Source organism: Vidua macroura, chromosome 5, assembly GCF_024509145.1.
Source record: "Vidua macroura isolate BioBank_ID:100142 chromosome 5, ASM2450914v1, whole genome shotgun sequence".
NCBI classification, from domain to species: domain Eukaryota; kingdom Metazoa; phylum Chordata; class Aves; order Passeriformes; family Viduidae; genus Vidua; species Vidua macroura.
Genome location: NC_071575.1, coordinates 41,595,628 through 41,616,794, shown reverse-complemented (window position 1 = coordinate 41,616,794; position 21,167 = coordinate 41,595,628). Strand labels below are relative to the sequence as shown.

Genomic DNA, 21,167 nt, shown 5'->3' with positions numbered 1-21,167 from the left:
TATTACTCTTATCCAGTCTTAATAAAAGGATGGTAAACATTATAATGTAAATACCAATACAAATCATCGTTCCTGAATGCTTTTCTTTTGAGAATGGAGAAATCAATAACTTGTGTGGTAAGGACTGCAAATGTTACAACAATTTTAGTGTCTCTGGAGATAGCAGTTTGCTCTAATGTACAATGAAAACACAAATGGTCATTCAAAAGCACTAGAAGTGAAAATTCTTGGTTTTATTAACTTTTGGTAACAATGCTATCACATTTAGAAATTAATACAAAAATATTCTTAATGTTAGATCAATCCTTAGTAGAAATTAGCACATGCTTGATTGTTGTGTTAAATATCCTTATATGAATATATTTTTTTTTGGTTAATAAAGTCAAAAAGGTGTTGACTTCTGTTCCTAATTGTTAGATACAAATTTCCTTTAAAGAGCACCATATTTATCCTTTTAATTTTTTTTTTTTAATCCTGGTTTGAAACTTTTAAAGAAACAATTTCTATGGCAGAGACAACAATTGCTTTTTCTCACTTTAGATTCAAATTTTGTGTCACCTTTCCCTTAGGAAAAGTTGTTAACTATGTTACTATTTTTCAGTAAAAGAAGGGTAACACTTGCATGTTTACCCCAGAGTAATTACAAATCCATAGAGATTACTGCAGAGCACCTGATGTACTGTCAGGTCACATCCCAGCTGACACCTCTGGTCCCTTACTTGCCTATCTGTACACATTGCAACAGAGGTCCAAGATGCCCAAGAGAGTTAAATGTTCAAGCATATGCCGTGCCATTATTCTTTGTACTGCCAAGACAAGTCCTGTTCTTGGGCTGCCATTGGATAATGCTATGATGGTCATGGAGTTAGCTCTAGTGGTATCTTTAGGTAATGTAGATTGCCTGCTGCAGCTGGATTTAAGAGCTTCCACGGTGTCCCGGAAGTCAGATTTGAAGAACTAGTGCTCTCTAGATCCACTTACCACTCATGGTGTGGATGGCTTGCCTTTACGTTATGTTGAATTCATGCTGAATTGAATATCCCAGTTATCCTAATACCTTCATATGTGATTTATGAGTTACAGATCTTTAAATATATGTACACAGACTACAATGTGGAAAAAATTAGCTCGTGAATGTTACCTGGATGTTGGTAAATGTTGGTTCTGCTTGAGGATGTGTGGAATCTTTCCTTCCTGATTGCCTGAGCAGATACTACCTGCCTCTGTTTCCTGATAAGTGCTTTAGATCCTAAACAAAGTAAAAATTTCCAAAAACAGGAAGATGCTCACAGCATATCTAATGACAGGAAGGCTGAAATTCTTCCCTCTTTCAACTGAAGACTGAGAAGTCTGTTAGGAGAAGAGTTTTGGATCTAAGTATCTCCTGAGCTGTGTTTGAAAGTCTCTATGCATTTCCACATCATGGTCTCTCATATGCAGAGAACCTCTATCTGTAAGGCAGCTGTGAATGTTGTTGTCAGATTGTACATTCAGAGAGGAACTTTGAGGCCAGGAGATAGATATTATGCACAAACATCTTCTCAGTCTACTTGAAACTGCACTGTCCTGATTTTTAAATTTATTTTTTTTGGTACATAAATTCTCTATTTGCCTTACTTTGATTCCTGTGGAGAGTGATTTCCATATAATCAGCAAATACTTGGTAATTTGCATGGATGCAGAAAGATGATGGGGCAAGTGTTTGAGCCTAGAGGGTCCTGTTGAATTTTGCTGTGGGATTATCTACTGCTTGATTAAAACCAGATCAAAGTACTGGGAGAGATTGACTTGAATATGTGCTATCACTGAGAGTCAATTTCTCTTCTTCATCAGTATTTCACCTTTCCAGACTGGATACTGCAGTTGCTTCAGGAGAAACAAGAACCAAAACTCAATAATGACAGGTGTGTGTTTGAGACATTTTATATCAGTTAATTTCACAGTTATTAAAGCAACAGAATTGGAAATCTAATTGGCTGAAGATTTTAAGTACATTTAAGCTTTGTTATGTTTCAGGAATTACATATATTTGCTTCTTTTCAAAATAAAGAGAGAACTGACTTGCTTGTTAGACTACTATGAGTTGTGGTGCTAAGGGAAGCTGGTACTATTACATCTAAAATTAGTGATTGCTTTAAATTTAAACATTGTGTCTTATATTTATGTGAAAGTAAATTATCATATTTGTACCCATAAATACACACACTATAGTGCTGTCTCCTTGATTAGTGCTTTATAAGATCCTTTTCTCATGTGACAGTCCTGTAAACTGCTATAGTAATTGATGTAAATTTGTAAACTTAAAAGCTATGAATATATCTTTTATTTTGCCACTTAAACTGATGCAATCCCAGCACACTTTTACATTCATGTGTACAGATTAGAACTGTTTATAGTTTTCATGTTTTCTGTTGGCTATTTGTGATCAACTGAGGTATTTTTTATAATGTTAATATGTTGTCTCTTTTGCATGTACAGTAGAGTACTTTATTTTTCTTTTGTAGGATGTATGTGGCGCAATTAGTTTTTAACTGTAAACATTTTAAACTGGGATTCTGAATAGAAACCATAGCATAATGCAGATGAACATACAAATTTCTGTATCTCATGGAGAAGAATGCTTATATTCAGCAGTTGTGTTATTTTACCTCTTTTTTCCCAAATGTATACTATTTTATATAAAGCCAGCATGGAAACAACTGAGAGCCATTATGTTGGAAAATTTTTGTGCGAAGTGCATGGTGTTTGTGAATGCTACTAATATGATCAGGCTTAATATTTCTTTGAATCAGAATGAGTTTGTCACTCCTGGCAAGACAGAAATCAATTGCCATTAGTAATTGTGATTAGTTTTAGTTGAAAGATAATTGAAGTTGGACTGTGACAAATCCTTCATATTAATTAATAGGAACAAAGTGGTGTGACAAGAACTTCAACACATTAAGTTAATATAATTAAAATAAATAAGAGCTGCATTTGGCACGCCTTATTTACGTATATATATTATATATACGTATATATATATATATATTATTACGTTTATATATATTTATGTATGCAAAATATATATGTTCACGTTGCTTTGTGTTTGACCATGTTGTATTGTTAATCAGGCACTGTGAATATTATTTACTTTATTTTTAAAGTAGAAAACTGTGTTCAGAAAAATCTAAATAAATCTCCAGGATTTTAAGGGAGTGTTTAGTCTTCCTATATTGTTTTGGGAAATAAAAACTTTTTAAAAAGCAGCCAAACAAAAAAAACTTCAGCTTTGCATTTCTCATTTAGCTATTTTGAGAAATATGTATGTCAGCTCTTAATTAAAATATTTGTCAATTTGTACAGTCACCTTAACATGACTTTCTGTGAAACGTTGGAATAATGTTCTGATGGAGAGTGAATATGAACACTTGGTAAAACTTCACATACTATCATTTTCATATTTCTGATGACACAGTTTCTTTGCTTTGCTAATCTATTTTATGTGGTGACAGCACACATCTTTAAATAGTAATATCAGAGGAAAAATAGAAATGTTTAGTGTGAAAAGCACACAGAAATACAAAGCTGAAATAAAAGGGGAAATGTGCTTTCAAATTTGCAGAACAGTATTTTCCAGAAATTAGCATCCAGTCATTTGGGAAAACCTGTTGCATTTCTTTTGATTTATTTAATTCTTTCCAGAGGCTTATAATGTATTAATGAAAAAAAAAAAACCCAAAAAAAACAAAACAAAAAAAAAAAAAAACAAAAAAAAAAAAAAAAAAAAAAAAAAACCCACAAAAAAAAAAACCCAGAAAGGCACAATGTATAATATATCTTTTGTGTTTTGTACACAAAGCTTTCAGAAGTCATAGTCTTGAAATGCAAAGCTTAGATGTTACATTTCCTGTTTGGCTTGATTTCCATTAGAGAGCATGACTTGAGTGATTTCTGCAGGGAAGTGTTTGTGGGCACTGGAGAGGGACTTGCTGTTCCCTTGGGGCCGTGTGTGATGCCCTGGCTGGGCTGGGCAGCCCTGGTTGTCACCCAGCCCACAGCCCTGGCCCTGCTGAAGGAGTGGGTGAGCGAGAGGATGATGCTGCTGCTCTGCCAAGTCATACTTGTGGGGAAAGGGGAGGAACTGGTGCTGTGCTCTGTATGGCATGCTGGGAAGAACACAGTATTGTTAGAAAGTCACCTTTGAGGCATTGCCCTGGGGTCTTTTGTATAGGACACTTGGGAGCCAGAATCCAGGGGGAAGATGAGTTTCATTTTTATAATTGTAGTTTGAAACTGTGTAGAGACTATGTAACAGTGTATATGCTTACTAGTGATTTTTTTTTTTTTTTTTTTTGCATTCATAAGACTGGAAAGTAATACAGTGAGAATCATGATTTCTAAAATTTCTGAATATGCCCCTTCCTGTGGAATTCTAGAAAGGAATTCTAGCAACTACAAAAATTTCACTTCTGCATTAGCTCTGCTGGTAGAAACCACTGCAAACACATTTCTTTATCTGAGACTATACCTTTTTATTTATTTACAATATTTGTTATTTCTTTGCAGATATTGATGTATGATATCGCATCTAAACTACTTGTTTTCTTTTCTTCCAGGCTGCTGAATCAGGAATAATAAAAGTGAAAACAATAGCTGCACGAAACACAGATATTTTGGCAGGTAATTATTTGCTGTGCAATAGGAAAAATAAATTATTTGCTGTGCAAATGGAAAAATAATCTGAGTTACAGATCAAAATGTTAAAAAGATGTCTTGGATATGTCTAATAGTACAACATGTCTTTCAGTGTGTGCTATATTATTGATGCTTTACTTTTGGGCATCTAGCAAAAAATTCAGTAGCATAGAAATTTTTTAACACTACTTGTTTCTTGTTAATGCTATTAGGATGTTGCGGAAGGGCTCCATTTTCAGTTGATGCTCTACAAAAGTAATCATTCACTTAGAAAAATAACATGAAATACTTAGGCCCTACATTCTCAGTGTTTTAGTTGTTGTGGTTGAGTGCTCTGTGTGAAGTTCTGGAGATCCACATCTATGTATTAGTCCAGCCTTTGGGGACTTGTAACTGGCAGGCAAAAATCCATCTTTATCTGAGACAAGGTCATTCAATTTAAGATGTTCCAATGCCTTGAGGGATGGGACATATCTTGTGACCTGCAGCTTTGTAAGTGCTTAAAACAATATTTCCTGACTGTCTTCAGCTTTGTAAAGTTGGCTTCTTGCCAGTTGCTGGTAAAGCCCTTGGCCAGCCCTGCATCAATACTTGAGTGTCTACCCCAGATGTAGTCAAAATCCTTGAAATGCTGGATTGTTTGGAAACTCCAGTGAAATAGCTACTAAACCATATCTTGTTTTGAGGTATATAAATCAGATAGTGTTAAGGAGGCATTTTCTAGGATTATTTGAATTAACAGACCCACTCCTCAGTATTTCACTTCAATGCCTCTTTTTTATTTGTTCATTTTCTTTGTTTTTACTGCTGTCATGAATGCTGACATAAGTGGGAAAATATGCCAGGTAATGTCAGCTATATCAAAATACGCAAATGAAAAAGAAAGCAGTAATTAGCCATTTTGGAAGCTGTCAACATATTACTGCATAAAGAAGTTTGTGTTTTAGAAAGCTAGTTTCTAATCCTGCAAATTTGTCTGTCTTTCAATTTTCAAAGGGAAGAGATAGGAAAGATCATTAAATTTAGTCATGGATGGGCAGTCTTTGCTTTCATCTTTTTGAGGGAACACCTTCTCTTAGTTGGTAAATTTTTAAAAATAATTTTCTCTTGGAAAGTTTGAACTGGAATGTACTTAGTATTTATTTCATTCAAAAAACCTGCACAGATTTGTTGTTAAGAGGTTTGGGAAACCAGCAGGTCCAAAAAGTTATTTTGATTAGTTAATCTTTGCTAATAGGATAATAACTTTTTCTTCCTCTATTCCACAGTTTTGTAGTGGAATAGAAATTATCCTAACATTCCACAGTTAAAGCATGATGTCATTAAACAGACTCAATTCTTTATGAACTCTTGTATTTTTTGAGGTATCAATTATAAGCTAATCTTATACATAAGGTAGTGTCAAGAGATTGTCTATCTAATATTTAAAATCTTCTGAAGAAAAATTATATATATTACTTTTTAATAATAAAACTGCAAAATGCTACAATGTAATTGTGAAATCTAGTGGATATTTTTTGACTGCTAGATTTAGGAGCATCTACAAGACATTCTAGTAATACAAATAAATATTTTGATCAGGTTATGATTTTTTAAATATTTTGATGTAAACTGTCATTTCACTAACGTAGATAAGAACAAAAGTATCAGATTGTTTTGAATAAGCTGATCTGGTGCTTTCTTGAAGCATTTAATTGTGTAGGATTATGATTTTTAGGAAAATAGATGCAGGCATAAAATCTTTATTAAAATCTTAAAATTTTTGTTATTTTCAGTGGGATATGTTTTACCTGCCAGAACTTTGGGGTCATTGATCTAACTTCTTTCTTTCTCTTTGAAAAATAAAGTTGAGCTGTTTCAAAGTCTTCATTCTTGGCAGTATGTACATTTGAGAAATTCCAGAGGAGGAGAAAGCGTTAAATCACAGGAGATAAATTTGAGAAATTATTTCCATGTGGCTTTGAGATGTGCAAAAATTTATGCTTTAGGAGTTCTTCTAAATCAGAATTATCATCTTGCTGATGAAATGAACAGTTAAGTTATACTTTCCAAAAACTTCTCACTTGTTATGGTTCAATAAGGTAGACTTCTTTTTAAATATATTCCGCCATAAATTGGTAGCAAAATGGAGGCAGACCTGGCAATAATATATTTATTGTGCATTTTAAGACTGAAGCTAATACAGCCACAGAATCATGTGATCACAGAATATTCTGAGTTGGAAGGGGTCATCAAATTTTAGCTACAGACCCTCTGAACAGGAAAGCCCGAAGAATCACCCTATGTGCTTGGTTGCTATAAAACCAGATAGGTACCAAAGAAGATCTACAAAACATTAATTTTTGAGCTCCATTAATTAAAAATACTTGTATAGATTCTGTTGTGAGATTGTTGCTTTTAATGGCTTATAGAAGAAAGTATTGTAAAAGGCTAAACTTATTCTTTGTCTTGTTATTTATTAATTCATGCCATTTTTGCCATTCAGAACTGTGTCTTGAGTCTCATGTTAAAGATAAATGTTTTGTGGTATCTTTTTGCTTGCTTTTTTATGCTTCATGGTTAGAATTTAATGGCAGTTCAAAAATGTCAACTGGACATAGAGCCTGTACTGGCTCTGAAGAGGCTGATGAAACTGTGTGTTGATATCACCCTGTAAGAACTATGATCTTATAGAAAGTTGGCATCCATAATTTATAATAGCGTATCCTTTTTGTAGAAACTTCTGAGTCAGTTAGTTTTTCAGTTGGAAAATATGACTAAAGTATTTTTTTGTAGTTTTAACTTGTTTCATTTTTTTCCAAATAAGTTGTAGTGATGCTTAGTCATATAGATCATGTTTGCATTATTATGTGAGAATGTATTTTTTGTCTGTGGTAACTACTGTCCTCTGAAAAGGGTGTGAAACTTTTCATGAATACATTTCTTCTACTACACATAGACTAAAACACAGTGTATGACATTCAGTGTAAGAACACACATTGAACTTTCAACTGTGAGGAAATTTTTAGTATCTGAAATGCTGATCTTAGAAGTGTGCATGAATCAGCAAACATACCTGCAAATGAAAAACCACTCATCAGTCAGAGCCATGCCTTTCTTTCATATTTTTAGTATTTTCATATTTTTAAATTTTCTTATATCACATTTCTTGAATTACTTTTATGGGAAAAAAAAGCCTGTTTTAAATGCCAGTGTAGAATGTTGTATTCATTATGAAGCTTTTTCTCCTTAACAAAAACAAAAAAACAAAAAAACAAAAAAAAAACAAAAAAAACCAAACCAAAACAAAACAAAAACCCAAAAAAAAACCCTGAAAAAAAACCAAACCAAAACAAAACCACAAAAACAAACAAAAAAACCAAACAAACAAAAAACCCCAAAAAAAACAAAAAAAAACACCCACAAAAAAAAAATCCCACAAAAAACGGGGGAGAGAGAAAGGGAAAGGTTTATGGAAACTTGTTTTCTCCTGGCAAATGTCTATTTTAAGAAACTACCCTTTATCACTAAAACACCATTTGACAAATTCACCGCCAGGTGAATGTACCCAGGATACAAACAGTCTAGTCTCTCCCTGTTTTGTCAGTGGCAGTTTGCTCTTCCCCTTGCTGCCCTGTGCTTTGGAATGTCTCTCTGTGCCAGACTGGGTTGCTCCTGCATTAGGTGCTGAGGTGAAGCAGAGCAGAAGGACAGTGTTACCAGTCTGAGACTGGTTCCTGTGGCAATGCTAGGAAAAGCTCTGGGGTTGACAGAACCTTACGCCTTCTTGCTAACCACATGGAATCTTAAGTGGATATTTTTGATTTGGAAAGTCACTTGAGTGTGTAAGGGAGAAGGTGCTTGGAATTTGAGCCTTGGCCAGGGTAATTGTGGAAATGAGCTGTGAGCCTAGTGTCAGCCTAGTGTCTGTCTTCACTTGGCTTTTCCATGTGGTCCACATGTAAACCCCAAATTTCCAAGACTAGAGATTGCTTTTTGTTAATAGGTGCGATTAACAATTTTTGCATTGTATTTTTCAAAGTATTAAACATTGACTGCTTCCATATTTCTCTTTGAAAGCATTGAAAGAGAACAGCTCAGAGGTGGTTCAGCCTTTTCTGATGGGTTGTGGAACAAAAGAACCAAAGATCACTCAGCTGTGTCTAGCAGCCATACAGAGGCTCATGTCTCATGAAGTTGTTTCGGAGGTAAGATCAATCTTTATGCTAAACCAGAAATATTTCAGAGTGAAAAATATAGACCTCAAATGGAAGGTGAATGAGTTGTTTTAGGAGGCTCTTTATATTTTAATGAACATAGTCCACAAAATATTTTACTTGTATCTATTTTTCAATAATTTAAAAGAAAACCTTTTACACCACTAAAAACAAAGGTGAAGAAATATAGCAACCTCTAGAAGGAAATTAATGAAAATTGAAAGCAGCTCATTTAGTTCACCTTCTTAGTTCATACTGCAGGAACTGAACATGTAATGAACCTTGTGCATGCACAAAGTATACTCTGTGCAATAACATAATTGTGCTTTTGTTACATTTTATTTTTAAAATAAGTTAAAATTGATGCACATTTTCTGCAGCAGTAAATGCCATGATAGGAAGCTGATGAAAATAATGCTGTTAAAATACACCTTCAGTTGTGCTTGCATAATGTAAAATTACGCTGTTTTCTCTCTGAGTGAATTCTGAGGATAAAATATATTTTTACTGTGACTTCCATATTTCCAAGTAAAAAATTAAGTACATGTTTTAATTTGTACTGCATATTAAGACATTTCTGTTGTCAGTTCTTTAAAAATACTTCAGGAAGCTTATGACAATGAAATTGGCTTTATATTCTCAATTTAGTCTTATGGTATAGACAAACAGGCACATTCAGTTATGATATACCTTTGTGACAGTGATATTCTTAAATATGTACACAACATACCAGCATATAAATATTGTTTTAGGTGACAAAAAAGTGTTTCTTTGTAGGCTGCAGCTGGAAACATTATTAATATGCTTTGGCAATTGATGGAGAACAGTCTTGAAGAACTTAAATTGCTCCAGACAGTTCTTGTACTTTTAACAACCAATACAGTTGTGCATGATGAAGCACTGTCCAAGGTAAGAATTTGTTGGTGTCAGCTATAGAATTTGTAATACTCAAGAGGAAAGATGGGGAAAATTCACATATGAAGCATGTGAAAATAATGAACGAGGAAGGGACTTTCTTGATTCTGTTGTGTCCCTATTGTCTTTATGGCTAGACTCTGAATATGTTTTGTAATTCTTCCACAATAATGCATTTCTGACTTAATAGGAGCTTGAAATAAAAACACTGAGCTAATGGCTTTCCTTCTCATCTGTTAAATTTGTTGTGTTTTTGAATTGGAATCAGAGCACATGGCACAGTGTACATTCTCACTAACAGAGAAAATGTTAAAAGAAGTTGCTTTCCACCCTGCCTTAAATCTCTTTTGAAAACAGTCCAGTTATTGCTCTTTCAGTAATAACTTGGGATCGTAGTTTTAAACATGAAACATTTTGGATATTATGTTTCAACTAAAACAATAAATAAGGACCCAGTAATTTTAATTTAAATTGTAAGCTTCTTCCCTTTGAAGAAGCAACATTGTTTACCATCTGTGAATTGTGAAACTCTGCATTGTAAGTTTCTCTTTTAGATTACATTGTAGAAAATTTGTTTCAGCCAGACATTTATTGTATGTTCATGTTTCAGTTGTTGTAAGATTTTAAACTAATGTGGCCGTGTAATCTGAGTAGAGTCCACAAATCACAGACCTGAAAAAGAAGCAAAAGAAAATTCTGAATCTTGTTTGGCTCACAGCATATAGCACTATGGCGGGGTGTGGTTGAGGTTCTTGAAAGTGCCAGAACAGAGTATATGGACAGAAGAACAAGAAACACAGGTTTCACTACATATACAGATATTAATTTTCAAAATCCATTATAAAACAGGTAAATATTAAACTATGAGTTAGAGGTAATAACAAAACCCAGTGGGAAAAAGTATTCAGGTCATTGCCAGTGCAATGACACTTTGAAATGCACGTCTTAGGAATAATAGCAGTCAAGACAACATGCTTGTGAAAGAATTGTGATTCAGTGTAGGAGGGGAATGACATTTTAGCTTTGGAGTTGACTGACCTTTCTGTGATTAACCTTACAATCCTAATGTTCTTTTGACATAATTGTCATACAAGTTGTTCTGTGTGATGATTACTGTGTATTATCTGTATGATGACTGCAATTTTATTGGCACATTGTAATGTGTTCAGTTAATACCACTCTTTGATTGCCTTTGGGCAGGATTACTGAAGAGTTTTTTGGCTAGGAAATCCATAACACGTATTCTTGGTTCTTCAAATTTAATTTTTTTTTTGGACAACCTTTTGACAAACTGTAGCAGAAAGCATTCCCCAATCCATCAACCTTCTTGCCTCTTAGCTAAAAAACGAAATGTGTTGTTGTAACATGATGTTTTTTCTGGTATCTTTTCCTTTCAGGCAATTGTACTTTGCTTTCGATTGCACTTCACAAAAGATAATATCACAAATAACACTGCGGCAGCTACAGTGCGGCAGGTAGTGACTGTCGTGTTTGAGAGAGTGGTTGCTGAAGATGAACGATACAAAGGTGGGCATACTGCTTACTCAGTTTGCTTTTATTTACTTGCTTTTTTGACATGTATCAGATGTTTCTGTTTCAGATATTTTGACAGATGTTTCTCTTTCAGATAATGAAGTAGTAAAATGTCTATAGATGTTGTAAAAAAGCCACAGACATCATTAATTTTAACTGTCTTTTATACACTTATTTGTATTTAAAGGAGATGAAATCCTTCACCATTATGTCAGTCCAATTCAGTGCAGCAATATATAAAACCTAGATTTATTTTTCAAGCTGTGAGAACTGGTCTTCAGGTTAGTACTATAAAAGGATTTGAGATGAAAGTGTCATTTATGGTGCAGGTACCATAGATTACTGAGTGGGAAATATATAGCAGTAGTAGTTTTGAAGAGAACATTGGAAAGCAGTGCTTGGTATTGATGATCTTTACTAGTCAATCTAATGTTTGTTTCTATAGACATGATAATTTGGAGAATAATTGCCTGGCCATTCTCATAGAATATTCCTGTATGAACACTTAATGTGTACTTGATTTTTAATGGCTCCTTTGTTCACAAAACTTTGTTTTGTTTTTTTGCACAGGTGCTGTTGACCAGCCAGCTGCAGTTCAAGGGAATAGTAATAGAAGATCTGTCAGTACACTGAAGCCATGTGCTAAGGATGCATATATGCTTTTTCAGGTAGTTGGGGAGCATATATTTATGCGTTTGCAGTTAAGATCGGGTACTTCTACATCTCTTTAAGAAATTTCAATAATTTGCTGTTGGCATATTGGCAATGTCCTTAACCAGAGCCTTGGGCTTTCTTATGCTATTTATTCTAATTGGTGATGATATGCTGTATCAGAGGGGAATGATGGGAAAATGATTCCAAGTGGCCTTGGAAAATGTTTTACTATAAATCTTAAATAATAGCGAAGCATACGTGTCTGCATTAAATTCAAGATTCTTATTTCCCTGAGCCTCTGGTGGGTTTACCCTGGCTGGACTCTCAAGTGCCCACCCAGCTGCTCTACCACTTCCTGTCCCAGCTGGATAGGCAGAGAAAATAAGTGGAAAACAACTCATAGGTTGAGATAAGGTAGTTTAGTAAAGCAAAAGCAAAAGTTTGCATGTGTATGAGCAAAGTGCATCAGCAAGCAATGTTCAGCCACTTCCTGGGAAGCAGAGCTTCAGAATGCATGGCAGTTGTTCCCAAAGGCAAATATTGTAAATAAGGAATGCCTCCCTTCCTCTCGCATTTCTTAGGTTCTATAAATGAGGTATGGAATATCTCTCTAGTTAATTTGGGATGGCATTTTTTGTGTCCCCTCCCAGGATCTTGCTCAACCCCTTGGTGGCAGTGGGGGGAAATCTTGAGAGACAGCACTGAGGCTGTGCCAGTGCTATTCAGATGTAGCCAAAACAGTGGTGTGTTATCAGCACCTTTCTAGCTACCAATGGGAAGCTCAGCACTGGAAGGACTACTGTGGGGAAAATGAACTCCATCTCAGCCAGACCCAATACAGAGCAAAATTCTGCTACTGTAGTTCAGTCCTATTTCTTGTGGTTGGTATTGGACATTAAAGGCAAGTATGTAATGAAAAGGAGTAGTTGCATTCATCACACCAGTAAAAATGTTCTTGACTTAACAAAGTCAGTGGTCTTGGGATATTTTTGATGTTAGGAATGGACACACATGCAACAAGCATACCAGCACAGTTTGAAATGTCTTTTCTATGTTTTATAATTTATGTTAAAGTATCTAAAGAAAAATTACATTGAAATCAGAAAATTACTCACAGAAGAGGAGAGTGTGTAGATTTCATTATGAACTCGGGAAACTTTCTTGGTATGGGACTGTACAGAGAATGTCAATGTTACTGTGTTTCTTTCTAAGGATCTTTGTCAATTAGTTAATGCTGATGCTCCCTACTGGCTTGTGGGTATGACAGAAATGACACGGACATTTGGCCTTGAACTTCTTGAGTCAGTCCTCAATGACTTTCCACAAGTGTTTTTACAAGTAAGTAGTTCTTGGACGGAAAACAGGAAGACTTTTACTCATATAGGTAGTAAAAGCTACACTTCATTAAATCCTCTTTAATTTAAGAATAATATTGTTTTCCTGAAGGACTTGTAGCTTTTACATATTGGGGGGGATTTTAATGGAAAATTTCCCTGTGCTTTTTGAATGTTTTTCAGTTCCCAAACACTTTATTTAGGTTCATACATTTTGTAGAGATGCTTGTTTTACTCTGTTTCACTTTTGGTTTTGCTGTTTATATATCCTCTGGAGATGCATTTTCTTATCTTGCCTGATTTATGGCAGCTCTGTAACTAAATTTGTGGAATTGTTATTTCTACAAAAGCATTAACCTCACCCCACTTGTAAAGTAAGAATTGAGACTGTGAATTGCATCTATCTACTGCATATAAATGCACCATGATCCTGCAGTAATGTGTTTTACTAGCTGACAATAGGTAAATTAAAGAGACTTTTCTATTTATAAGTGATATATTAGCAGCCTGTTTCAACCTGCAAAATACAAGAAGGGTGCATGGCATGAACCTGACCATTGTAATTTCATGATTTTTGGTAGCTTTACAATGGTGTCCGCAGTTCTGCCTTCTCTTTGCCTGATTGTAATTTATACCAAGCTTTACATGATTTCAGACTGCTTGATCATAACTACAAATGTAAATAAGATGCATAATCAGAGCTACTGGTAGCAATTAAGGAATATCTGCATATAACTTTTCCTGTTTTCTTTTTCAGCATCAGGAATTCAGTTTTCTTCTTAAAGAAAGGGTATGCCCTCTTGTTATAAAGCTCTTCTCCCCAAATATCAAATTCAGGCAAGGTTCCACCACCTCATCTTCCCCAGCACCAGTGGAAAAACCATACTTTCCCATCTGTATGCGTTTGCTGCGAGTAGTTTCTGTTTTGATTAAACAGTTTTACAGTTTGCTGGTAAGAATACACTCAAATTTTCTTCATGCAGTTCTGTTTTTCTATGTATATGCCAGTGCTGTGATCAGTAGTAGTATTGATTAGTTCTTGGGAACTGTTGATGTCTACTGAGGGAAGAAAAGGCTAAATACTCTTTTCCTCTTAAGTTTGTTTGTGTTTACATGTATTCTAAATGTATGATTTTGTTTAACATGGACTTGTATGAATTTCATAGTAGATTAGCTGTTGTCTTTTCTCTATTCAACTGCCTTTCAGGCTCTGGGAACCTTTTAATCTTCTGTTGTTTGCCTCACTTTAGATAATGATGATTACTGTGCCTTGCTAATACTTTCTAAGAGGCTTTTGACTTGAGTTGCTAAAGCTTTTGATAGAATGTGGATAAAAACATGTTCAGCTGTTCTTATGTCCCGAGTTTTGGGTATTTGCTTAAAAAAATATTTTTCACTTGTCTACTGTAGCAAATGTATGACCTTTATTGCAATGTCTGTGAGGAATTTAACTCCTTCAGTACAATTGCATATATGATCTTAGCTTGCAAAAATGTTATGTTTTTATATAATTCTGAATAAATAGTCGTTCCAGGGATTTTTTAGATCTTTGCTGTGATAGGATTCCTGAGATGGAAGTTTTTTTCAGAAAATATTTTGTAGGAGGATTTTTCTTTTTATTAATTATTATAAACTATATATTTTAGGTAACGGAATGTGAAATCTTTCTGTCATTACTGGTTAAGTTTCTGGATGCAGACAAACCACAGTGGCTACGAGCTGTTGCAGTAGAATCTATTCACAGGCTTTGCGTGCAGCCTCAGCTATTAAGGTATTAAATATATTGGCTTTTGCTTTTACATAAAGTTTAAGATATATTTTTACTACTTTTCTTTAATGGAAAATGCTTCCTAAAACATTGCAAATGTATAGAAACTTAAATGCAATAAGCTCTTCATGATAATTTTGTGTAATGTATTAGGGCAATGCTTATTATCCAGGAAGGGCTGAATTATAGTTATTTGAGTATGTCTGTGTCATAGCAGTGTCAAAGGAACATTTACCTAAAATTAAATGTTATTGTTTACCTAAATATTTGCTGTTAAAATGTGCTTTTAGTCTACAGTTTGGAATGTGTATGGGGGTGAGTTGTTGTTAAAATATTATTTTAGTCTCCACTTTGTCAAATACTTTCTGTTTTATGAAATACCTTCCAGGTCTTTTTGTCAGTCGTATGATATGAAGCAACATTCCACTAAAGTTTTCCGTGATATTGTGAATGCACTGGGGTCCTTTATCCAGTCTCTATTTCTTGTACCAAGCACAGGAAACACATCAGCAACTCCAAACCAAACTGGTAAATCTTTATTATAATTTTATTTTCCCATCATTTTCTTGTAATAATGAATTCTGTTTTGATTCAGCTCTGGTACAGCTCGGTACTTCTGTGTTTATTTTGGTGAAAAGCTAGCTTGAGATGAACTAGTGTTCTCAGCTCTGGTAAAACAGGGGATTTTATCTACCTGTATTATGGGGAAGGCATAGACAGACAGCAGAGCAGTGCTCCTGCCTTGATTCTTGTTTTCTGCAGTGACCAGGTTCCCTGTTTCACAACTTTCCAGAGGGAGATTCCGAAGGAGCTTTTTCTAATTTCTGACTATAAAAAATGTGTCTGATTTCTGTCTCCTTATGCGGGGATGTAATTTATGACAGTGTGCAATTTAAGTAGTAAGATAGTGTGTGTTTGTAGGAGGCAATCACTAACTCTTCTGGATGTTCAAGGCCAAAACTGGAGTGAGGGAGCCAAGAGGCAGAATGAAAGATGTGTATTTTACAAATGATCTCTGTCTTTTTTGTAAGCTGTAATCATACACATGTTGAAAAGAATTGATTCTTTTCTTGCAGACAGGGTTTTGTCATTTCACTAGGTATATTTGTATTTTAAGAAGAATAAATCCTGTTAATGCTTTTGCAGGTGTTTATATCCCAAGTTAAGGCTCTCTGCTTCTTCCCGTAGTTCTGGAAGCAGAGTCCTCAGCAACAAACAATATTAAAATAGTTTGTAAGGGTGTCTTCTTAAAAGAGATAAAAGCCAGATAATAAGTGCAATTATTGTCTATCATATCTATTATTAAATTTCTTAAGAAACATTGAAAAGTTTAGGTTTAGACTCACACCTTTCATTGTTTACCAATGAAATTGGAATCCCGTGCTGGAGTTAGCAGTGATAGCATGAGGAAATTTGTGTCAGTGTCTGTTGTTCAGTAGCTGTCTATACAGCTGCTGATAGAACATTTCTATCAGTATTATTTCTAGGTTAGCTTAATTATCATAAAGTAAAACAGAAAACCACTTTTCACCATGTAACATGCACATATGAGAGGCCATTCTGTAATATTAATTCTAAAAACCTAAATTTTGCCTCGAGTAAAACAGTGCCGCAGTAGGGTCATACCTCTAGTGCTGTTCCTATTTCTCTGGATAATTATTTCAGTTTGTTTTCTCTTTTTTCTTCTTTCTGTCTGAATGCTTCTCATGTCACTTTCTCATGCATTTCTTTTTCTACCTTTTTCTTCCTATGGCTATATTTGACATGCAAAGAGCAGATCAATGCAATGTAATTCTCAAACTGAGTGTTCTGATTATAAAAGTCCTCTCATAGCAGGCTGTCTTTTGCGATCATAGAATGGTTTGTGTTAGAAGAGACCTTCAAGGTGATCTAGTTCCAGCCCCCTGGCCATGGGCAGGGACACCTTCCAACAGATTAGGACACTCGAAGCCTTATCCAGTCTGGCTTTGGACATTTACACTACTTATAGATTTGATTTTTGAGCCTCAGTCTTGCAACAGGCTACCTGTTTCATAGAAGTTGGAAGCTGCATCTACTGAAGTTCTGTGTCACCTTTATTATGCTGGGCAATGTTTACCATCCACTTTAATGAGTTAGATTAATACAAAAATAATTGCATATGTCTGACTGCACAGTGGGATCATAGAAAATTACACCAATGTAACTGTGTTAGTGGCAGTATTTGGTTAACCATGTGTTTAGCAGCATGATATTTTTTGTTTCGGTCTGTTAAGTGTTACTGTGTTAAAGTGTATACATAAGCTTCTGTGTATTCATATTGCCTAAGTTAGGAGTTTATTGCCTAAATTAGTAGCTTACTGTCCACATATTAAAAGCAAGCACACCAAAATGGCAGTTGCACTGTGAGTCACCATTCTGGGGACTCTGCTCTCTCTCCCCATTGTCTCTTCAGCAAGAATCTGAACTTGTGGGACCTATTCTTAGTAAGTAGAGATGTCCTTCTCTATGAAGGAAGTGTATATATACATACTTACTTGTTCTTTTAGCTACTTTTTTTGACTTCCTCAGTTGGAACCAAAATTTGTCCCTTCCTAGCTGTTGGTTGGCATATTGTCACCTCTTCCCTGATGGGGTTTGTTTTATTCTACCATGGCACAGAACAGATTCAAATCTTGCCATTCTCTTTGATTTTCTTCTTGTGGTTTTTGCATTTCTGAAATCTTGGAAGTTTGTTATTGAAATAATTAAGCTTTCTAGCTACTGAGTTCTTAATACAACTATGTAAATTATCCTTAACTTTCAAGTATCTGCCTGACTCTTCACTAAAACATACATTGTTTCATCAAGACTGTGTAAGTTTGATTCATTCACTGAATGTTATCAATGTTGCTGTACCGTTCATGGAAACATTACATTCTGACTGGACATTAGGCAGCTGGCATCAATGAACTGCACAAAAGATTGTATTTTAGACAGCAGAGGGAGCTCAGAAATAGTTTTTATTGTTATTGTTGATTTTTGTTATTAAACTGGGTGTCTTCAGATTAATCCTGGTGTCGCAAAAATTAAATACAGAAAAAGTAAAAGGACGTTTGTTGATCACAAATATGAGATTGGTTCATTTTATCACTTTGTTTTTGTGAACAGGAAGCAATGCATCAGGGAATACTGGCTCAGCACAAACTAACCCAGGAGTGCTTGGAATGGGTGGAGGTGCTACTGTATTACCTGCTTTTGAGTACAGAGGCACTTGGATACCCATCCTGAATGTAACAGTACAAGGCAGTGCTAAAGCTACATAGTGAGTACCTCTATCTTTATGAAAATGTATGTAACAAGTATTTTTATTTTGAATTTGATAATGTCAGGATTTTTTTTGCTAGTGAATATTGAGGTTTTTGTTTCACTGGTGTTGAAGTCTATTAGGAATTTTCTCTTTGTTGGTGCCATGAGGTGTTCTGGTCTTTTTGCGGTTTTTTTGCATGCCCTGGATTCTGATTGGAAAGTCCCCTATGGTTTTAGCATCAGTTGGATTTTGTTTTCCTACCATATTACCTGTATTAACTCTTCATTTTTAGGCCTCCCTGTAGTACATAACAATTTTGGAATACCTGTTGCTGCATTTTTTAATGGCAAACACAAAGGGCATTAAGCAAACAGGACATCATTGGGAATGAAAAATACCTTTCTCACACCAGCTTTACTATATTTACAGTTTTTATTAAGCAGGATATTGTGGTAGATGCCAGTCTGGTTGTCATTTCAAACAATGTATTGACCTATATACAAAAGCTAGATTCTGAATGCTCCTTAGAATGGCAAATTATTTTGTCATGACTTTGTACAATGGAGATGGCGTTCTCAGTTTAAAGCTGCAAATACTATGTTATTTTTTAAACAGTGCATTTTTTTCATGTCAGTCATGACCATTGAGGGACAAGCACTTCCAAACATGAAGTTATTTGTACCACCATAAAATTTTGGTATACTAAAATTCAGTGAAATCTGCAAATAGCCTGTATCTCAGTATTTTTAGGGTAGGAACTCCTTTATCTGCCTTTGACATGAAGAAGAAAAAAAATCATCCTCAGATTTCAATAGTTAATGTGTATGTGTTGACTTTTTATTCTAGCAGTGGACATAAATGTTGTTTTAGTTTACCTGCTTGTTCTCAGGGAATACAAATTTTTAATTTGGTCAGCTACTACAACTTCCACTTTTCTTCCTTTTCTTTTTTCTTGCTATCTATTCTTAACTGGATCCAGAACCTTGCAGCCACCATCATAGTCTCCTGTTTTGCTCTAAACTCGCTTGTGTTTTACCTTTGGGATACCTCAAGTGACTCTTTGATTTTCTCTGCATAATATTTGCATTTTTTCTTTTGTATAAGATTACAGAGTTGTCACAAGCATTTCACAGCAGGATTTTTTGTCCTATCTTGTGCTTTTGTCAGTAGTCCCTCTGTATAAGGAGATGACCTGCTGTAATGTGTCACATCCTAGCACCAATTCTCTTCTGCTGCCATTAGATTTTCAAACAATGGCCACATCTCATACTTCTGCACAAGTTTCTCCACAGACCTCTATGCCTTGTCTTCCCCTTTACTTCAGGAACTAAATGTTAAGAGGAATAGACAAACTATTCAAGACTTTACACGACCATTGCTGTGTAACAGTAACAACTTATATACTTTATTCAGCAGTTAGCATTTTCTATCTTCAAAAGTAAAAGTATGTGACCTCTATCTCACGAATATATTGTAACTATAGAACTCATTAATAATTTTGATTAGACCTGTATATATAGTCACACTTACTTATTATATAGAGGATGAAATGCTGACCATTTGATTTATTTCCTGCTCCCCTAGATATGAGACAACTATCTTTAGGAAATAACTGAAGTGTGGCATGTTTGGGAGAAGGAAAAATCTTTGTGCAGACAAGAGTGGTGACACTAGGGTATAAAAGTATATTTGGTATATTTTAGCTGGAATATGTAGCTTTTTAAAAAGTAGTTTGTAAGTTTGTAGAGTAAAAAATGATGAAATAATGATTGTTGGGGTAGCAGGTAGTTTCTGTAACAGACTTTCTCTACTTGTAGAGATTCTACTATGTCAGCTACAATTTCTGTTGGATTTGTAACTCAGCAGTTCTTTATGTGCTTTTAAAGTAAAAGATGGAGAAAAGTGGCAATGAGACTGCTGTTCCAGTATAGTGATGTTTTAATTGCATGTTTTTCAGCAGCGAATCGTGTAGACATATCCTCTTTGTACAAATAACTTCCATTGTCTACCTGTGCATGTAGGTGATGAGTATTTGGCCATGTAATATCTAGTTATCGACGGGCTTTTCTAGTCACGTGGACTCAAAGATAATAGAATGTCTGGCTTGTCCTCAAATTGGTATAACTATGTTTACACTGTCATGACTTCCTGATGTATTTCCTGTGTTGTTCCTAGATACTTGTATTCTTCTGAATAAGTTCTGTTGCAGTGGCTTTAAGTAAAATAATACTACAAGTAGAATTATTCATGATGCTAGCTTATATGTGTTAGTGTATTTTTAGAAATATTTTTTGCAGATCTGTATTCAGGGTTTGTACCCTTTTGGTTGCTGTCTTATTTAGTCATTCATTTACTTTTTTACTTAATGACTTAAAGGGTTTTTTCTTGAGTTGCAATAAATCTTGAAGGATTGTATTTGGGGCCTGTTTGTACTTAGCATTCATTTGGAATCTTGTTTTTTATTATTGTTTTTAAAAACAGTGGTATTGCTACACACTTGTCATGTTTTCAATTTTTTAGTTTGGAGATGCTAGACAAAGTTGAGCCACCTACAATTCCTGAGGGCTATGCAATGTCAGTGGCATTTCACTGTTTGCTGGATCTCGTCCGTGGTATCACTACCATGATCGAAGGAGAGTTGGGAGAGGCAGAAACTGTCATTCAAACCACAACAGAGGCAACTTCATTACCAGCACAGTCTTCAGAGCAAGATTTGCAGTCTGTTTCTGACCAATCAGAGAAAGAACTAGGTACTTGAAAATGTAAAAACTATATGAAATACAAGAGTTTTATGGAAAGCAGATTTTAAAAATTCATGTTTT

The 21,167-nt window shown here is 34.9% G+C and overlaps 1 protein-coding gene across 9 annotated transcripts in view; it reads left to right on the top strand.

Moving 5' to 3' along the window:
* MON2 (MON2 homolog, regulator of endosome-to-Golgi trafficking) overlaps positions 1-21,167 on the top strand; it is a 105,828-nt gene that overhangs the window by 8,802 nt on the left and 75,859 nt on the right. For all 9 annotated transcript variants that reach the window (XM_053977989.1, XM_053977988.1, XM_053977987.1 and 6 more), the window contains exons 2-12: positions 4,599-4,662; positions 8,737-8,864; positions 9,651-9,782; positions 11,186-11,315; positions 11,892-11,989; positions 13,188-13,313; positions 14,067-14,261; positions 14,956-15,080; positions 15,466-15,605; positions 18,207-18,360; positions 20,866-21,095. In XM_053977989.1, the coding sequence (XP_053833964.1) occupies positions 4,599-4,662; positions 8,737-8,864; positions 9,651-9,782; positions 11,186-11,315; positions 11,892-11,989; positions 13,188-13,313; positions 14,067-14,261; positions 14,956-15,080; positions 15,466-15,605; positions 18,207-18,360; positions 20,866-21,095 (1,522 nt within the window). The remainder of the gene's footprint in view (positions 1-4,598; positions 4,663-8,736; positions 8,865-9,650; positions 9,783-11,185; positions 11,316-11,891; positions 11,990-13,187; positions 13,314-14,066; positions 14,262-14,955; positions 15,081-15,465; positions 15,606-18,206; positions 18,361-20,865; positions 21,096-21,167) is intronic.